The sequence below is a fragment of the Salmo trutta genome, unplaced genomic scaffold (genome assembly GCF_901001165.1).
Source record: "Salmo trutta unplaced genomic scaffold, fSalTru1.1, whole genome shotgun sequence".
In the NCBI taxonomy this organism is placed as follows: domain Eukaryota; kingdom Metazoa; phylum Chordata; class Actinopteri; order Salmoniformes; family Salmonidae; genus Salmo; species Salmo trutta.
This window is the reverse complement of record NW_021823191.1, coordinates 956-20,489: the sequence shown is the minus strand read 5'-3', so window position 1 is coordinate 20,489 and position 19,534 is coordinate 956. Positions and strand designations below refer to the sequence as shown.

At 41.8% G+C, this 19,534-nt stretch overlaps 1 protein-coding gene across 1 annotated transcript; it reads left to right on the top strand.

The window, feature by feature from the left end:
* The first annotated feature begins 499 nt into the window (after positions 1 to 499).
* On the top strand, positions 500 to 14,566 carry LOC115189539 (trafficking regulator of GLUT4 1). The gene is made up of 3 exons (XM_029748148.1): positions 500 to 1,715; positions 11,301 to 11,427; positions 11,811 to 14,566. Exons 1-3 carry the CDS (start codon positions 1,299 to 1,301, stop codon positions 11,819 to 11,821), a joined length of 555 nt encoding a protein of 184 aa, XP_029604008.1. The 5' UTR covers positions 500 to 1,298; the 3' UTR covers positions 11,822 to 14,566.
* The last annotated feature ends 4,968 nt before the right edge of the window (positions 14,567 to 19,534 follow it).

Sequence of the window (19,534 nt, the reverse complement as noted above, 5' to 3'; positions counted from 1 at the left end):
CAGCAGAAAACCTCAACATTTATCATAGCATGTAGCACTTTAGGGCTCTACATAGTATCAATCTAGTTACAGCTTTAAATGCTGTATACGAAAAAATGTACCCACTGTTTATAATCAGTCGATACAGAATGTGGATGGAAGCCTAAATTCAAGGTTGAACTACAAAGTTTATATGTCAGTATCCACAAATAAAACCAACCCCGTGGTAGGTTATTGATTTGGTATTCATTTACCAGTAGGCTATATAAGGTTCCTGACCTAGTGGAAGACAATTAACATTCCTACCACACGGTGTACACATTTTCAATCAAGCGTGTCCTTGGGACATTGAGCAAATCTACACAAACAAACCTAAGATCATCAATGATATATCTATAAATTAGACAAATGTGAATAGTATAAGTGGCCTATATTAGCCTATATTTGAAGAGGCTTTGAGGCGTCCCACGCGGGGATCAAAGCGCCAGAGAGATTCTGCCCTGCCTCTCCTGCTCCTGGCGCGCTTCCATCGTGGTGCTGATGTTGGGAAGGACGGAAGGAGAGAAAGAAAGGGGAGGAGAGGAGTGGGACGAGGAGGGGGCGCCGCACTGCTCTGCTACAAGTTCATCCCAGTGGCTCTCTTGCTGCAGCGTGAGAAACAGTCTTGACACACGGCCCGTTGCCGAACAACACACAGGACACAAACTCACTTTCTCTGTTTCTAGGGGTATATTTCATTGAAACGAATCGCATTCCGTAATTCTTTATTACTTTGAATGAAAAAGAAAACGTTTATTTAAGTGAGATATAAAGCTGGTAATAATTGTGGATCGCGGTGGGATTGAAAAGGCAGGCGACAGGCGCTTCACTGAGTGATTTGTTCTTTGGGTCTGGCGTTACAGATGGAGAGAGGGAGTGCACATTTCAGAGGAGATCGCTTTCCGATAGCGCGTGTGGATTGAATGGAAATGCGGAATTGAGGCGGAAGACATTCTTGATTCGAGAGGAAGAATGATGCGAAAATCCAACGGGAAAATACCACTATATGTTGTATCTCTAATTGAAAGGGGTTGATTTATAACGCATGTGGTTGACATAGCCAACCTAAATGGTGCATTAGTATACATATCAACTTGCCACGCAATTGGTTACATTGGGTAGTCATAGTCTTAGAGTGTATTGTAAAATAAAAAATATATAGTTTAATCAGGTCAAAGAATGGGAATATAGCACCACTATAACCAGTCTTAGTACTATCCACGATTAGGCATTTTTTTCCTCTATTGGAAACTAATTTAAATATTTTGGATTTGGAAGAAATGGCAATCAACATAGACACTGAATTCGAGAAATCTAACCTGGGAGAGAGCGGCCGCGCACCCGCCAACGAGTCTCAGGAGACGGAGAAACTTCTCAGCCCCGTGACCACCGAGCCCGCTGGCGGCAACAGTATGAAAATGTCCTCCTCCTTCACAGTCAACGTGGGGAGTGACAAAAACCTGGATGTAGATCAGAACGGCCACAGTTTGCCCTTTAGGTCGGGCTCTGCAGGGCACCTTGCTGCTGCCCCCCTTTCCCCGTCCCGGGTCAGTTTGAGTCGCAGTTGCACCTCTTCCATCGGAAACGCCGCGGTCCAAGAGGCGCAAAAGCCCAAAGACTACCTCATACTGGTCATATTGTCCTGCTTCTGCCCTGTCTGGCCCGTCAGCATTGTTGCTTTGTTATTTTCAATTATGGTAAGTGGATATCTAACGCCTGTCTAGGAAAGTGGGGTCTAAAAACGCCTGTCGTTTCTTGTCAATTCACTGTCCATGCTGTATTGATATATGAAACATCGGGGGATAAGGGAATCATTATTTGCAATTTCTTAATAAAATAGACCTAGGATATTAGTAATAACCTCAAACAGCATTGTTTAGAATGCAGACTGTTGCCACTAAATCGTAGCCCTATAGCCAAGTTGAATTCGAAAGCCCTTTTTACCCATTCGTGATCAAGTGTAGACCTAAGGGCTGTATTCAATCTGTATCGCTGAAGCGTGCTAGAAATGTAAAGGTCATTTCCGATTTTGCCGACATATGCAGTGTTAACCTTAAATGCAGTCTCTGCTAACATGGAACATTATATTTAAATTTCAATCATGCTGTAACGCTGAATTTCCGCGATATGGATTGAATAGAGCCCTAAATCTACAACTATTCAACAAATAATTTATGATAAAGGGAAAAGGACAGTATATCGATCACATTTATGTTGCCAGTATTTTCTCAACTGTCTTTAGCCTACCTTGTGGGAAGGGAGGTGGGAAGGGGGGGCTCCTTGCTGCTTCATTCAGAAAAGATTTGCAGCATACTTGCACTTCCTGTACTGGGTGCCATGCACATGCCATGATGTCCCAGCTGGGCAATAATATGGCCAGTGTTGGCACATTGATGTAGCCTTTGTTGCAGCAGATTTATAAATTAGAATGCTGACGAGAATTATATTGTTTTTAAGCAAAAGTCTGCTTAAATTTGGAGGGATCGCGAAAACTGGGATCACATGACATATCCATTACCCGCCAATTAATTACGTTCCAAACATGGGTGATCAAATATGACAGCTGAGGAATGTTTTTTTGTATATATATATTTTTACAATGAATTAAATAGGAGATGAAGAGGCTAGGGCTGTTGTGGTGACTGTATTACCGCCACACCAGCAGTCATGAAATTCAATGTGACCGTTGAGTCGTGGTAATCTCTTAGGCCCTCTGCACATGTGTTAGTAGTAACAAACTAACGTTAGCCACATAGCTAGCCTAGCTAATGTTAGGCACAACAAAGTGGATTTCGTGTAACGCACACGAATGAGTTATAAAGACAGAAAATTGTGTAATACACACAAAATGTGTTGTGATGAAACGCGTGTATTATTGAGTTGTATTGATCAATTTGAAGAAAGAAGTTAAACAGGTTGAAACTGAGTGGAACACATTGTCGATGTGGTTGTTGTTTCAAAGCCTAACACAACGAAATGGACAGTGGCTGTTTTCTATTGACATTCATTTGGATACATCCATAACAATGTTTGCCTTCTCGTCAGGACACTTGACAGTGTTTATTACGAGGAGATCGCACTGCAAATCCAAAATTAGGCTAGAAGCTAGCTAAATAGTTTGTTGCTAGCAAACCTGCCAATATGACAACCAAATTAAAACATATCAGTTGCTGAAAACAGCTGGTCAAACTAGAAACGTGCGAGGATTTGACAGCAACACTGCAGTTGGGACCAGATAAATTAATGTTCATCACTCACCATGTTAGGTCATCAGTTGCTCCCAAAAAAATATGTCTCTGCAAAAACAAATCAATGCCAACTACCTAGCTAAGTCTTTCCTTGTTGGACCTGTGTTTACAATGTATTACATGTGGGTTTGTGTGGTTGTTGGTTTAGCTTTCTGTAACTTTGTAGTAAGTAGAAAGTGTGTAGACGCTTACTGCGTCATGATTGCAAGCTGTCCCAATATATTTTCCAACTGTCCCTTTATCTGGTTTTAATGTCCATTCTAGAATGCCATTCTAGCCAATCAGAAACGAGTATTCAACAATGCTGTGGTATAATATAAAATAATGGCACAGGATTTATAAGCATATCTTGCCTGCTAAATGAACAAGCCTACAGCCTATGGCAAGGCGCATACCCAAATAACATACAGTAGGCCAACTCATATTCTGTTCTTCTGAAATAAATGTCCTTCATATCATGTTTCTTTAGACCTGCGTAAAATAAATAATGGATTTATTGTTATGGTTTATATTCAATTTATTTATTAGACTTTTTTAAATGTAGATGTTCCAAAGGCACGCATCAGCAGCTTGTATGCGGCTTGTATTTGTGGAGTCCTGGAGATGCTAAGCTTGTTTATGTTAATTAACGGTACTTTACCGTGTGACCGGCAGTCTTTTGCATGACAATAACCGTCTGACAAAATATCATGGCTTCCATAGCCCTAAGAGAGGCACAGTGTATGTAGGCTACGGTGTTAAGCCTCGTGCACACCGGTTGTGTCAAACTGTATGCGTTCTGGCTGAAGTCCATTCATTTCAATGGGAGGCAGTCCACACTGCTGTGACTCATCTGCCAGATTTCCAGTGTGTGGTACTACGTGCAGTGTGTCGCTTGCATTGGATTTTTCCATCTTGTGTGCGTTGCTTTGAAGTGTGGTATCCGACACGGAAGTAGATAAACCACCAAAAAAGTTGCTAATATGTAGCGTGATTCTTTTTGTTGCGATGCCGCGCATGGATTGTGAAAACTACTTAAAATGTACCATACAGCAATGTAATGATGCAACCTGTGAACACGCTTATGGTAGCCAACCTCTTATGCTGGACACAATCAATGTTGTGGTCGTGTGGTAAAAATTCTAAGCTTTTAAAATCGATACTTATAGAGTTCATAGAGACCTTTGACAACGGAAATAATAACAAACCTCATAAGCAATAGAATGACAAATGTCTTACCAGACTTTATATATAGAAATCAAACAGGGTTTATTCAAAATAGACACTTCCAAACAAATACAAGAACATGTTTCAGTTTAATACAATATGCTAAAAAACAAGATGTAGATTTATCAATAATGGCTGTTGATGCCAAAGAGACTGTTTTGAATGGCCTTTTCTATTCAAAACTTTGAAAGCTTTCAACTTTCCAGCTGAAATAATACATTTAATAAAAATATTACATAAATGTCCTCAAGCTAAAATATACACAAATAATACATGATCTAATGAAATTGCTTTAGACAGGGATGTCTTCTCTTCCCACTCCTGTTTGCACTGGCAATGTAACCGCTTGCAGAAAGAATTAGACAGTGCCCAAACCTAACAGGTATCAGTATTGGTAAACATGAATACAAACAACATTTATTTGCAGATGATCACCTGATATACCTGACCAATATTAAAAACTCAATGCCCTCTTACTAAAAATATTTTCAGAATACTCTAAAATCTCAGGATATAAAATGTACGTGGGAAAAAACAAAATAATGGCAATAGGAAAGAAAAAAGAATGATCTAGAGAAATCACTTTGCAAGCCAGCATAATGTGACTTGCAGGCCCGATGTGGCCTGTAAATTCAGAGTAACACCGCTGTGCTAGAGAATAACTAGGTCCTCAAAAAAAGGGCCTGGAACCCTTCATAGAGGCAGATAGGTGGAATCATTTACAGGGGGTTCTTTGAAGCACCAACATTTTTTCCCCTCCTATGTGGACAAACGGAAGAATGTATGGTTCTCCTTAGCACCTTTTTTTTCTAAGAGTGTAATAACTAGAGAAGTTTTGGAGAGGGTTGTGTTCAAACTACTGAGATGTTAAAGGTGTTTTTTATAGATCTCATTGCATTGCTGTTATGAGGCTGAAACCTCCACAGAGTTTGTCTCTGACTTAAGTTGTGACTGGCCTACATGTTGGTGGCTGTCCTTGCTGCAGGCTACATTTTCTATGCTAGTGTTCTAATAAGATAAGTTTGGTCCAGGTATAAGTGGCTCTAGCCAGTTGAGAAGAACACAATTTGGCTCATGTGTCTTCGATCTTTGGGCTTGCAGAATGACTCAAAGACAGGGACAACACACAATAATAAAACATTCAGTTTATAAAACATGGCAGTTCTGACAACAACAGTTTTCTCCTAATGGACCCAGCATACTAGCTGACAGAGGGAAGGAGAGAAAGAGAGGGAAGATAAGCGAGGGAAGGGGTAGAAACCAGAGATGGCCACTAACTCAATAGAAGGCGATAGAAGTCAATTGAGCCTTTCTGCAGAGGGCAAATTGCAACAGTTAGCCAGCTACGTAGCTTTGATAAACATCTTTTCAGTCCTGAGGGGAGCAAGTCTCTCTCTCTCACACACACACACACACACACACACACACACACACACACACACACGGAAGGGGGATAGAGGGCTAGCATCAGTATAGGAAATTACAATATTACCTGCCCGCCACAGGGTTGGACTTGTAAAGATTATTCAGGCAGCCTTCAGATTGGCTAGAACACATTTTCTAACACTGAAACAGATAGGAATTTAATCAAAAGGGAAAAATATAATAAATCCTAAAATATTTATTTAAAAAGGGGAAAATGACTTTTGCCTACATTCTGTATCTACATTTTTGGATAAATTCATTCCATAATTTCATAACACTGAATACCAAACAATTGGTTAATAATACAGTATATTTCTCAACCACCTAAGGCATAAAAAATGAACTAGATGTATATACATATTATATATTGTACAGTATATCTTGTACAACCACCAATGGCCAACTCATGCTGATCTGTAAGTAGAAAAGCAAGTTAGGCTTAACAGATGTAAGACAGCTGTACTGATGGCTATTGGTATTGAGGTTGCTACTGGCGGACGCAGAAGACGTGGAGTCAATTCTATGGCGTGGAGAGGCAGAGAGAGACAGGGTTATGGGCTTTTATTGGCTGTGCAGGCCTTTCCAGGTAATGGGACTGAGTGCTAGGCCCAAACTGCTGCTGCACGCTCGGCACGTTCACTGGTGAAATATGGGCTTCAAGCTTCAGCCCAATGGATATTTTTCTCTTTCTTTTAAGGTGTGGGAAGGGGGAGCCGTGTGTGTGTGTGTGTGTGTGTGTGTGTAAATGGTTTATTAGTAATCTTGTGCAGCTGCTACATTGGGTAGTTTTGAAATCAGCATTCCCTCTAAAAACTTGGAAAGGACAATGGTGGAATAAGTACCCAATTGTCATACATAAGTCAAAGTATAGATTCCTTAATAGAAAGTTACTCAAGTAAAAGTGAAAGTCACCCAGTAAAATACTACTTAGGTAAAAGTCTAAAATGATTTGTAGCAGCAATTTAGCTATTACTGAAGTAGCCCTGCTGATATAGTACTACACCCTACTCCATTTAACCTGGACTAAAAAGCATTTTCAATGGCGATTTTCCATTGAGCTTGCTTTTTACTCCCGAACTAGGCTTAATCTGTGCACTGGAAACAGCCTCAATGTTGTATGGATAAAACAATGCACCATTGTCATTATGTTTCCTCGAATACATGACAGTGGATTAAACTATGTGAATCATCAGTCTACCTCTGGAATAGAATAATGGAATACTTTTTCCAGCCCTTCTCTTCCTTAGAGATACAGGCTTGCCTCATTCAAGCCTTCTACGCACAATCCAATTTACTGTCCACATGTACCACCTCCCAGCTCTTTGACTGTTTGCCCTGGGGGAAAACAACCATTAATGAGGACTCATGATGCCTTATGTGGATACTTCAAAGCCGTATCTGTCCATCCTTGAGGGGATATCTGATTTGACATAATGAGGTTGTTGTAAGCAGACGGGTAGAAACATTGTTTTCACCGATCCAACTCGTTCAGATCAGTGATCTCTTAACATGGCGTCCTATAAATTAAGGTACCAATCACAATGGGAATACAAAACAAAACATAATGTGATTGGTAAATTAACTCTCAAAATCTAACCAATTGTTTTTAGACATAGAGTGACCAATTGAATGTGGTTAAGATCAGTGGTCTGTTTAGGGACGTAACATCAAACTGATAAAGTAGTGGAGTTGTTGAATTAGGTGTTTCAGTGAACTCTTACACACCAGGGTTTCCTAACCCTGCCCTGCCCTTGGGCTACGTTCCAATACTGTTGAAATGTGTCCTACTGTCATTCCTCCCTTAAAGTGGTCACTGATCTGATGAGACTGGATTGGTAGAAGCTAGGTCGTAGTGGAACTCTTGATCTCGCCTATCAAATCAAGTTAGATCAGCGATTACTTCAAAGAGGGAGAGAAGGAAAGGAGACATTTTAGAGTTATCTGAATACACACGGGCATACACACACACACACACACGCGCCAGGGTTGGGCACAATTCTCTCTCCCTCTGTGTGTGTACAGTACAATTCCTGTCCTCCAGGCTGCTCCCATCCCTGGGACCACACTCTTCATTATTAATGACAGCAGCAGCAGGGAGGGAGAGCACTTTCTTAGAGACTCATAGCTCTCCATGTTCTACTTCTTTCTCTCTCTCTCTTCCTCCATCTCTCTCTGTTTCTACCGCCATCTTCCTCTCCATCTCATCTCTGATTCTGTCCTTCTCTCTCTCCATCTCCAATTCTCTCTCTCTTTCTCCTGCCACCTCTCTCCAGCCTCGACTGCAGTGGGACCAACCACAGGGCTGGGGGAGGGGATGTGATGTGTGTGTGTGTGTTTGTTGTGTGGGCTTGCGTGGTTGTACTGCAGGTGGAATGAGAGGCCAGGTTTTTGCTGAATTTCATATTCATAAGAAAAATATGAGCAGGTCTCCCTCTCCCTGTAAATCAATACAACCATTTATTACCTAGTCTGAAGGCTCCCTTCCACCTACCCCCAGCTACTAACACACACACACACACACACACACACACACACTTTACTCTTTCTGAGAATACATCTGGAGGTCTTTGACCCAGGCTTATCTGACTTCCAGTGCACTGTGTGAGTTCCTGCCTCACTAGAGACAGCGAGGCTCATGGGTAGAGGGAGAGGGAGGAAGGACAGGGGAAGGGTAGGGCAAAGAGAGGGAGGGAGAGGGATGAAGAGAGTGATACATGGAGGGAAAGAGGAATAGAGAGGGAGGGAGGGAGGGAGGGAGAAGGACGGACGGACGGAGTGTTGTTCTCTGCAGTGATAAAAGGGTAATCTCATTCGTGTTTGAGTTGCTTTGTTTATCAGCAAAGTTGCTTGAGATGATGTCGTTTGCAACCTGCAACTGCAACAAAAATAGCTTACAAATCGTTTTGTTACGCAGACTTTAAATGACAATATCTACAGGAAACTGCCAAAATAAAGGAAACACTTGAATAAATGAGGGATACAAAGTATATTGAAAGCAGGTGTTTCCACACAGGTGAGTCTCCTGAGTTAATTAAGCAATGAAGAAGAGATCTGTGACTTTGAAACAGGAGTCTCAAAGGAGATGGTTTAAAGTGTGTGTGTGTCAGTCACCAGATCTTAACACTTAAGGGAGATACTAGAGTGGCGCCTGACACAGCATTTTCCACCGCCATCAACAAAACACCAAATGATGGAATTTCTGGTGGAAGAATGGTGTCACATCCCTCCAATAGAGTTCCAGACACTAGTAGAATTTATACCAAGGTGCATTGAAGCTGTTCTGGCTTGTGGTGGCCCAACACCCTATTAAGACACTTTATGTTAGTGTTTCCTTTATTTTGGCAGTTACCTATATATTATAGGTATTTACATTTGGGGTGTTTGCACATATACTGTTGTCTTCTGGAGTTATTCGTCAACCCCTTGCAGTTTTGGAACTCATACCAGACAGCATATTGAAAAAGTATCAAACAGTAAATATAGCATCAATGGTCTAAGCAGAAATAATAATGTATTCAATTGAAGGGTTCTGTCCCGGATCAGTCCTTATGAAGACTTAAAGCATCAGAGGACATTTAAAGAATGCATGACTGTGTTCTGTTTAAGATTATGATTTGCATTCCTCCCTGCCTGCTGAAAAACGTAACTATCACCCCCAGTTCTGAATTTGAATGAGGCTGCTGCTATGCACACAGCATTATGCATAGCTAGTAGCTGCTCTAAACAGGAAGTATTGAATCACATCTGGATGTCCTGCTTTGTTAAGACACCCAAATGCACATAAGTGCACACACACATGCACTCAAGTGCGGGCGCCACACACACACACAACAGCAAACGGTGAAGACATACACACACATTCACACAAGTTCACATACTGTACACACATGCATCCCTAGCTAATGGAGAATTACTGTATTCTGCCAATGTAATATCATTTTCATCATCCAAAGAGAAAAATGGAGGGGTATTATGAAGGAGATGGGGAAGAAAGTGTTCTAGAAGTGGGATCACCATTACAGCAGAGCCTCCAGTCATCTCTATAGATGTCATGGTTTAATAAAGGCTAATTGAATTCAGAGTTATATGTAATTTCCCCCCAGTTAGAATACTTTGAAAGTGTTTCCTTCTTTCATTCCTCCATTTTTGTGGTTAAAACTGATCTGATTGATAGAAATGAAAACATAGGCCCTCGTAGAGGCCAGTCCAGCACCATGGACAGCACCCACATGCTTCTTGAAGTGCTTTTGGTTCATGCTCACATAGTACTGACTATATGTGGTTAGCATTTTGTTGTTTTCCTATATCTTTTTTGAGATGATTGGTTAGATTTTGGTTTACAATCTGTTAGATGTGGTGATGACAGAAACAGATAACACACCACTGTACCCCAGTCTAAGAGGCAGAGGTCATTTGGAGAGATGCCTGTTGAGTAGAGATCTTTTTGTAGCTACTGATCTCCATAATGCAGTGTAGTGGAGTGTGTGTTGGGGGGGGGGGGGGGGGGGGGTTCTACTGCTCATCCACAGAGAAAAGCAGTGGCGGATTAATGGGAGAATGTGGCATTCTAGGACCTGGGTAATTGCAACCCGGTGCCATAGAGGTATTTGTCTTTTGTGTCTCTCAATCACCTCCTGTGGTCCCGTCGTAGACACACACACCACTCCAGTTTGTCAACCCGTCTCTATTGTCTGCAACAGATATACGTATAGTACCGTATAAAGCTGCCTTGTGTGATTCACTGTGAGGCCCACACTACACTATTCATCAACTTCAACCAATAACAACCTACAGGCTCTGCAGACAAAGTTTGATAATCAATGAATAGGCCTCACTGTGGTTTCCAAATATTGGAAATACTTTATACAACAAGGATAACCTCTTGGTCAAGTCGTTATCGTAAAATGTTCAATAAAGAACCTGGCAAAAGAGTAAATAAATAAAAGGTCTGCAATGAAATGGTCCCAAATTTTGTCGAGCTGTAGGAAATCTCTCAGTTAGCGTTCATGTTCATTCCACTTTAAAGCCATTTCTCTGTGCATTAATGGACTAGCAACTGATAAATATTTCAGTGACTGAGTGAAACTGCCAAATTCAATCATGTCCAGGTATGTTTCAGAACAAGTTTTCCCGTGAATCTCTGTATGGATTTAAGAGTTTCAGTTGTAAGAGTCGGTTTTCCAACAAGAGCACAAGTCATACAGACAGGAAGTAAGACATCCGACAGTTTGACTATAAGAGAACTAAAAGATGACATGAGAAAGGTGTAGTTCAAGATCTGGATAAGATTATGCTAAATGACCAAAATGTAAAACGTAACAACTCAAATTGTGTCATGACAGTTGTGTCTCTGTGAGGGTGTAAATGCATCTGGCCTTGTGTTGTGTGTCCTCTCCTCTTCAGTCCAGAAACAGCCTGCAGTCGGGAGACATGGACGGCGCTAAGAGACTGGGTAAACTGGCTCGACTCCTCAGTGTCGTTTCCATATTCCTGGGTGTGCTCATCATAGTCGTCTCTGTAACGGTCTCTGGTAAGTAACACACACACACACACACACACACACACACACACACACACACACACACCGCTGCAATGCATAAACACATGCACATACACACATACTGCATAACAATTTCAAGGTAATATATGAACATACATAAACATACACCAGTCTGTCATCAATCACATTGATGCCTGGAAAGTGTGTGTGTGTGTGTGTCAGCTCAGCAGATTTCTGAGCTCTGTGTGGATTGATTAAAGACTGCAGCTATAGCAGGCTGGCTTTGTGGCAAGGAGAGTATCCCTCCTGCTGTTTCAGCTACAGACCAGCCTGTCATACTGTAGGAATGACTGGACCTTAACATTTCTCTCTCTCACTCACTCTCACCTCCCCCGCTCTCTCTTCCCTAACAGTAACCAAGTGACCAGTGTATATACTATGAAACAAGAGCACTGCTGCAAGCCAAGCAGAGAATGCAGCATGGAAAAAAAAATGATAAATTCCGTCGATTCCTGAGATGAAAAAAATATATCATCACCTGCTCCACACTGTAATCAAGATCAAGGCAAAACATGAAGAAGTTTAAAGAGTAGGAAATGCAGTAGGAAATACACTAGCAAATTAATAAACCAAAGCAAAAATATCCAGATATGCATGCATTAGATTACACTAACATTTGCTTGATGAAAAAGAAAATCTTTGATATAAAAAGTGTACTTCAAAAGAACGTTGGACGATTGACTTTTGGTTTGAGAGACTTGCGACTCTCATTCGATTCTCTGTGGAGTAAAAATAGTCTTTAGATGAAGAAGAGAGGGATGAACAGAGGAATGAAGTGATAAACTTTTCTGTATCAAGAATGGAAGGAGACCTTGAAAATGGACTCCAAACATCAAGACAGCTGAATAATAACCTAAATATATACCTAGTTGGCCTGACCTGCATTGAAAGCATATACAACTATACAGATATTTGCAATATAAATATATACAGATTAATATATCAATTCACATTTTATAAAAGTTGTGTATGTTGGGCTGCGATGATTGAGACTTAAGTTAAGATGGCTACCTGACCGGCAGTGGCTGTCGCCTAATATGGTTTGCCGAAGGATGTAATATTTGACCAGGGAAGACAATTCAGAGATGTTTTTGAATTTGTTTATTTTGTAGGTTTTTGACAAAAATAAGAGACCACTTGCATGCATGTCTTGACTGTAGATAGCCAACCTTTTTAGTTTTGTTAGTGAATTTATATTTGTTTGTCTGTGTTTTTACTTTGGGATATAACAAGCCAGTTGCTTAGAGCCTTTGGAGAGTGAATTGTACATAATGTGAGTGTTTCGGCCCCATGTGGGTTGACTGTGGGTAAGGACAGAAACAGAATACCCAAACCCCGCCCCTTCAACCCTCCTTTCCCCTGCCTTGCTGTGGGAGGGGTCTGACTATATTCATGCGCATGCCTACCCTCTCCATCCCCTCACCAAACATCCATGCCAGAACATGGGCATTAGTCTGAGGATATTCAATTTGTCAGAACCATCACTCTCCCCTTACCCACTGCACCCTACCCCAGTACCTTGTCTCATTACCTGGACTGTTAATGTAACTTGTTTCACTGAATGTATTTTGTAGTACTACAGAGACCAACACCAATCCTTAACCTATTGCCACCGTGCTGTATCGGTATGACATGTATTTATATGAAGAATATATATGCAATATTATATAGGCATGCTTTGGGCTAAACGGTACCCAGGTTTTTGTGTCACTGTAAGGACCCACTGTAACGTTAAAGGAACATTGTTTTGAGGTTTGATTGATTGATTGGCAGCAGTTCTCTCTATACCTGCACTGTAACATTTTGTCTGTATTGAAATGTGTCACCATGCCATCTGGAATAAGTCACAGTTGGTTCACATTCTATTGTGGTAACACAACAAAGGACTGTTATATCGACACACTTCAGATGTTTACTGGAAGGTCATAACACCTCTTATAAAACCTTCATAACCACTACATGATGCTTCATAAACACCCTTGTTTGGACTTACATCCATGTTTGTATTACAACTCATACTCTTCAACTCCCATTTGATTTCAATACTGTAAGTTGACATTAGCGATTATTCAAGTTTTCTGGATTCAACTGCTTGTCTTATCAAGGGCTAATGTAGGCGTTAGCTACACATGAGATCAAAGAGAAATAATTATATGATAATTTGATTGAATTGATCTGGCCTGAATTTAAAATGTTCAAAGAGATATAAAGTGATTGAAAAAGCACCTGTAATTAGTGAAATAGGTCACCATATTAACATTTGAGGTCTCCGTTGAATCCTCAACTATGAACACACGTTTTTTTATTCAGCAAGGAATTAACCAATTCTGCCCCTGTCGAAGCATGCAAAGCACTAGATAAAACCTGGAAACTCTTGACAATATAATGTGAACATTTTTGGCATCTGTACTGTATTTCTAGAAACAACAAATAGAAATAGGACCACAGCTGGTGAATGACTCAACATGGTCACGATGTTTAAAGGCACTGAACTCAAGACAGCCTTACAGCACATCTTTGGGTATGATAACAAAAAGGGCAGCAAGTTCATGTTGCTATACAAGTTATAATGTACAATAGGATGCTTGTGCAGCCACAGTGTGCTTCACTTGACAGATGGGCTGAAGAGACATCCCTGTCTAAAGAGCTCTAATGTTTATCCATGGGCAACAGGCATGCACAAACTAACTTCCCACACACACCTAAAGGGCTTTTAGAAACCTGCCTTGGGGGGGAAAGTAGATGGCTGCTTTTGTCATACAGTAGGAGTAAACGGCAGAGGAAAGAGGGGGAGACTCCAACCCAGCAGGAGAGTTTCAGTGACTCAGTCTTGAAAATCCAAAATTCAACATAATTCCTATAAGACAAATTGGTCTGGTAATTCCACTGTTATCACATGAAATTCCACTTTTACAACACATTTCCCTGACCATCCTTCTGCTGTGAGATGCATACATGCTGTTCTGTGTCAGTAAAACAGTGACTTTCAATTCATGTCTATTTTTTTATGTCCTTATTTCTTCCCCTTTTGATAGCATATGTATATGCTGGTTTCCATCTCACTTGTGAACATTCTGCATGTCTGGAATAAACATTATCATGCATGGTCTCTGGTGAGTTGGATTGATTTATGTGGGTTGGGATAGCATTGATCGGTGTGTTTGTGCATGGACAGAGAACGTCATAGAGGAATGGTCTAGGGGTAGTGTGAGAGAGGGGGTGTAAAGGGTCAGACAACCTGCCTTTTAAAGTGGCATCTGGAGTAAAGCAGCAGCAGGTCCACTGACATAATGACCAAAGAGAATGTTCCTGTCTGTAACACTAGAACAGGGAAAGGTGTGGAGCTAAACCCTCATGTTAGCATATACACACTCTTTGACTACTCTAAGAATTAACATTTTTGTAATCTTTTTTTGATTATTAAAGAATAAGATTGGATCTCTTTAGCTACAGCAGTAGCCCCTTGGTATATCCTGTTGCTCTGAAAAATGGGATGAACCAATAAATAGAACGAGCCTCGCAAGTCAAATGTGCTTGAAAGGCTATGGACCCACAAAAACAAAATGTTTGCTTGATTTCTCAAAAAGTCATGTTTTTTGGTGACGACACCTTTACTTGTGGTTCTCCTAGACGTCATTAGACCCCCTCCTGTGAGCTGTGCTAGAATCAGCCTTTTAAACTCACTTTATACTTCTTTGTGGAAGAACTTGAGTCACAGTGAAAGTACACAATACTTAGTTCTGCTCCAGTGATCTTCAAACCAGACAAAAGGATATGAAATATTCAGACTCTACACTGTAGCACCAGAGTAGGCTAGCTGTGTTTACCGTAGGGATGTTTGTTGAACCAGTTATAGACCAATAGCAGTACTGCACTCAGATGCCAAAATACAGTCCCCAATTACCCTCAGAGAAGAGAAAGCTGAAAGAGATAAAGAATGAAAGGAATAAAGGACAGTGACGTCACATGAAAAAGGGGGAAATTGGTGTACTTGGAATGGTTATAGATAATCCCACTTCATGTAGCTATACAAATATACCAAACTTCAATATTTCACATTCAACGGAGACTTAAACATCCTTGTCTAGTTACCAGATGATAAATGGTGAGATGTAACAGAGACAGAAAGACGAAGTAATTCATTTAAAACTCAGTAGTTGACGGGAGTCATGACAGGTTCCTGTAGAGTCCTGGGGGGAAGCCGTCACCCCCCACAGACTGCAGTTACATCTCCCCTGCAGTGTGGCTGTCACGACACACACATGCTCACAAGCAGGCAGGTGCACACAGTTTCACAAAACAGAGGTCTGAGGGAGTGTGTGCGGGTGACTCAGTTTCTGTCAGAGTGAATTAGTCAGAGCACCTCATTCCCCCAACAGTAATCTAGCTGCTGCAGCCTTGTTTACTATAACATCTCCAGTTACTTCCACTGTAAAACCACTTAAAATGCCACTGACAATTTCAAGCGAAAGAAACTAAACTCCTTACAACTGTAGCATCTTTCAAATCAACATTCATATTAGGGATATTAAATGTTTGTCGAATAACCAATTATTTAGCCTAGAGCTGGGAAATTTTCAGTTGACATCAATGTATGACCTAAAGTTTGTTGACTTTTGCCTATCTCAAGGTAGGCCTTAGCAGTATACGATCCTAGATCATGAAGGACAGAGGCCTGAATGCTGATCACTCTTACAGATCTCTGGATTTCAAGTGATCTTGTGTGGCTCAGTTGGTGAGAGCATGGCGCTAGCAACACCTAGGTCGTAGGTTCCATCACCACAGGGGAGCACATACACATGAAAAATATGCATGCACTCACTGTACTGTAAGTTACTGTGGATAAGTGTCTGCTAAGTGGCATATTAAGCTAAGTAGATGAATCTTAGAATGTAGCCCAGGGCTGCCCAACCCTCTTCCTGGAGATCTGTAGTTTCAGGCCAACCCTAATTCAGCATATCGGATTCAGCTAGTTAAGGTCTAGTTGAGCAGCTAATTAGTAGAATCAGGTGTGTTAAATTAGGGTTGGACTGAAAACCCACAGGACAGTAGATCTCCAGGAAGAGGGTTGGGCAGAAAACCCACAGGACAGCAGATCTCCAGGAAGAGGGTTGGGCAGAAAACCCACAGGACGGCAGATCTCCAGGAAGAGGGTTGGGCAGAAAACCCACAGGACAGCAGATCTCCAGGAAGAGGGTTGGGCAGAAAACCCACAGGACAGCAGATCTCCAGGAAGAGGGTTGGGCAGAAAACCCACAGGACGGCAGATCTCCAGGAAGAGGGCTGGGCAGAAAACCCACAGGACGGCAGATCTCCAGGAAGAGGGCTAGGCAGAAAACCCACAGGACAGCAGATCTCCAGGAAGAGGGCTGGGCAGAAAACCCACAGGACAGCAGATCTCCAGGAAGAGGGCTGGGCAGAAAACCCACAGGACAGCAGATCTCCAGGAAGAGGGTTGGGCAGAAAACCCACAGGACAGCAGATCTCCAGGAAGAGGGTTGGGCAGAAAACCCACAGAACAGCAGATCTCCAGGAAGAGGGTTGGGCAGAAAACCCACAGAACAGCAGATCTCCAGGAAGAGGGTTGGGCAGAAAACCCACAGAACAGCAGATCTCCAGGAAGAGGGTTGGGCAGCCCTGATGTAGAGGTTGTGAGTTGAAGGAAACACATAATGAAACAAGTCTGAGACTTTCAGTTTCACCATACACCTGTATGTGGCCATTGTTTAAAGAATAACGCTACCTGCAGCACTGGAGTTCCATCAATGGTCTTCAATGAAAAATACAATTTATCAATACATGTCGAAGTAAACAAAAAATAGACAAATAAGTACCTAGTATCACATACTGTAAATGAATAATTTATTAATAATGCACAATGTACAGCCCATGATGTTGAACCTACTGAATATCCCATCACGAAAAAGGACCATTCAACTAAAAATCCTTCCATCACAGAAATTAACACAGTCCCTCTCTTTCGTTTCCACCGTCTGTCTTCAGAGCATTCAACTCCTTGAAGCAAGTGTATGACTTTTGCCTATCTCAAGGTACTAATAGATTTGAAAGAATTATACATATATATATATATACACAATTCTTTAAAATCTAGTCATATCAGTACATTTGGTCTCTGTTCCCTTAACCAGAGTTGAACAGCACAAACTTTTGATAAAAAAGAAAAAAAAAAGAAAAAAGGTGCTGCCCCATCTCACATATCCTTCCCTCCCACTGCTAAATACAAATCAGGTAGTCCATGCTGGCATCGATCAATCCTGTTAACCGATTGGGCCAAGAGGGTGTCTGTCTGTCCAGTAGCCTCCAATCACTGAAGCCCATTCTCCAGAGTTCTGATTCCGATGTTACAAACGCAGAGTAACGATTGTTTGACCGGTTTGTCCGTCATCAGTGCAAGGCGTAGAGCAGCAGAAGGATGGTGCAAACGCCGATGACTCCGCCCAGGATTAGGGAGTCTCGTCTCTTCCGCAGGTTGAGTCGCTGGACGAGGTTGTTGATGGCTGGGAAACGATCTGGAGGAGGAAGTTAAGGCAAACAGAACCAAGTGCCAACCACCTCTTATTACAAGTAATGTTCAAATAATCATTACATTGGAAATATAAACTGGGTGGTTGGAGCCCTGAATGCTGATTGGCTGACAGCCGGGGTTTAATCAAGCAATAAGACCCGAGGAGGTATGGTATATGGCCAATATACCACAGCTAAGGGCTGTTCTTAGGCACGACGCGTCGCTGAGTGCCTGAGCACAGCCCTTAGCCGTGGTATATTGGCCATATATCACAACCCCGAGGTGCATTATTGCTATTATAAACTGGTTATCAACGTAATTAGAGCAGTCTGAACCCCGTCCTGTGCAACTGGGTCCTGGACTTCCTGACGGGCCGCCCCCAGGTGGTGAAGGTAGGAAACACCTCTTCGCTGATCCACAACACTGGGGCCCCACAAGGGAGCGTGCTCAACCCCCTCCTGTACTCCCTGTTCACCCATGACTGCATGGCCAAGCACGCCTCCAACTCAATCATCAAGTTTGCAGACGACACAACAGTAGTAGGCTTGATTACCAATGATGAGAAGGCCTACAAGGAGGTGGTGAGGGCTCGGAGGGTGGTGCCAGGAAAACAACCTCTCACTCAACGTCAACAAAACTAAGGAGATGACCATGGACTTCAGGAAACAGCAGAGGGAGCACCCCCCCATCCACATCGATGGGACCGCAGTGGAGAAGGTGTAAAGCTTCAAGTTCCTTGGCGTACACATCTCTGACAAACTGAAATGGACCACCCACACAGACAGTGTGGTGAAAAAGGCACCTCAGGAGGCTAAAGAAGTTAGGCTAAAGAAGAACTCCTAAAACCCGCAAACTTTTACAGATGCACAATTGAGAGCATCCTGTCGGGCTGTATCACTGTCTGGTACGGCAACTGCACCACCCACAACTGCAAAGCTCTCCAGAGGGTGGTGCGGTCTGCCCAACGCATTACCGGGGGCAAACTTCCCATCTGCCAGGACACCTACAGCACCCGATGCCACAGCAAGGCCAAAAAGATTATCAAGGACAACAACCACCCGAGCCACTGCCTGTTCACCCCGCTATCATCCAGAAGGCGAGGTCAGTACAGGTGCATCAAAGCTGGGACTGAGAGACTGAAAAACATCTTCCATCTCAAGGCCATCAGACTGTTAAACAGCCATCACTAGCACATTAGAGGCTGGTGCGCATATATATATAATTTAAGATATGGAGACATTAAAGTGGCCAGTGATTCCATATATATATATATATATATATATATATATATATATATATATATATATATATATATATATATATATATATATATATATATATATATATATATAGAATCACTGGCCACTTTAATGTCTCCATATCTTAAATTACTCATCTCATATGTGTAAACTGTACTCTATACTATTATACAGTATCTTAGTCACTTTAATTGTTTGTAAATATTGCATCACCCATCTCATATGTATATACTGTACTCTATACTATGCCACTGTCTCAGTCCAATGCTGCTCTGACATATGTAAATATATT

Coding starts and splice junctions, on each gene's coding strand:
- LOC115189539 (XM_029748148.1), top strand. CDS start 1,299: ATGGCAATCAACATAGACACTGAATTCGAGAAATCTAACCTGGGAGAG. Junction 1,716..11,300: donor CTTTGTTATTTTCAATTATG/GTAAGTGGATAT, acceptor TCTCCTCTTCAG/TCCAGAAACAGCCTGCAGTC.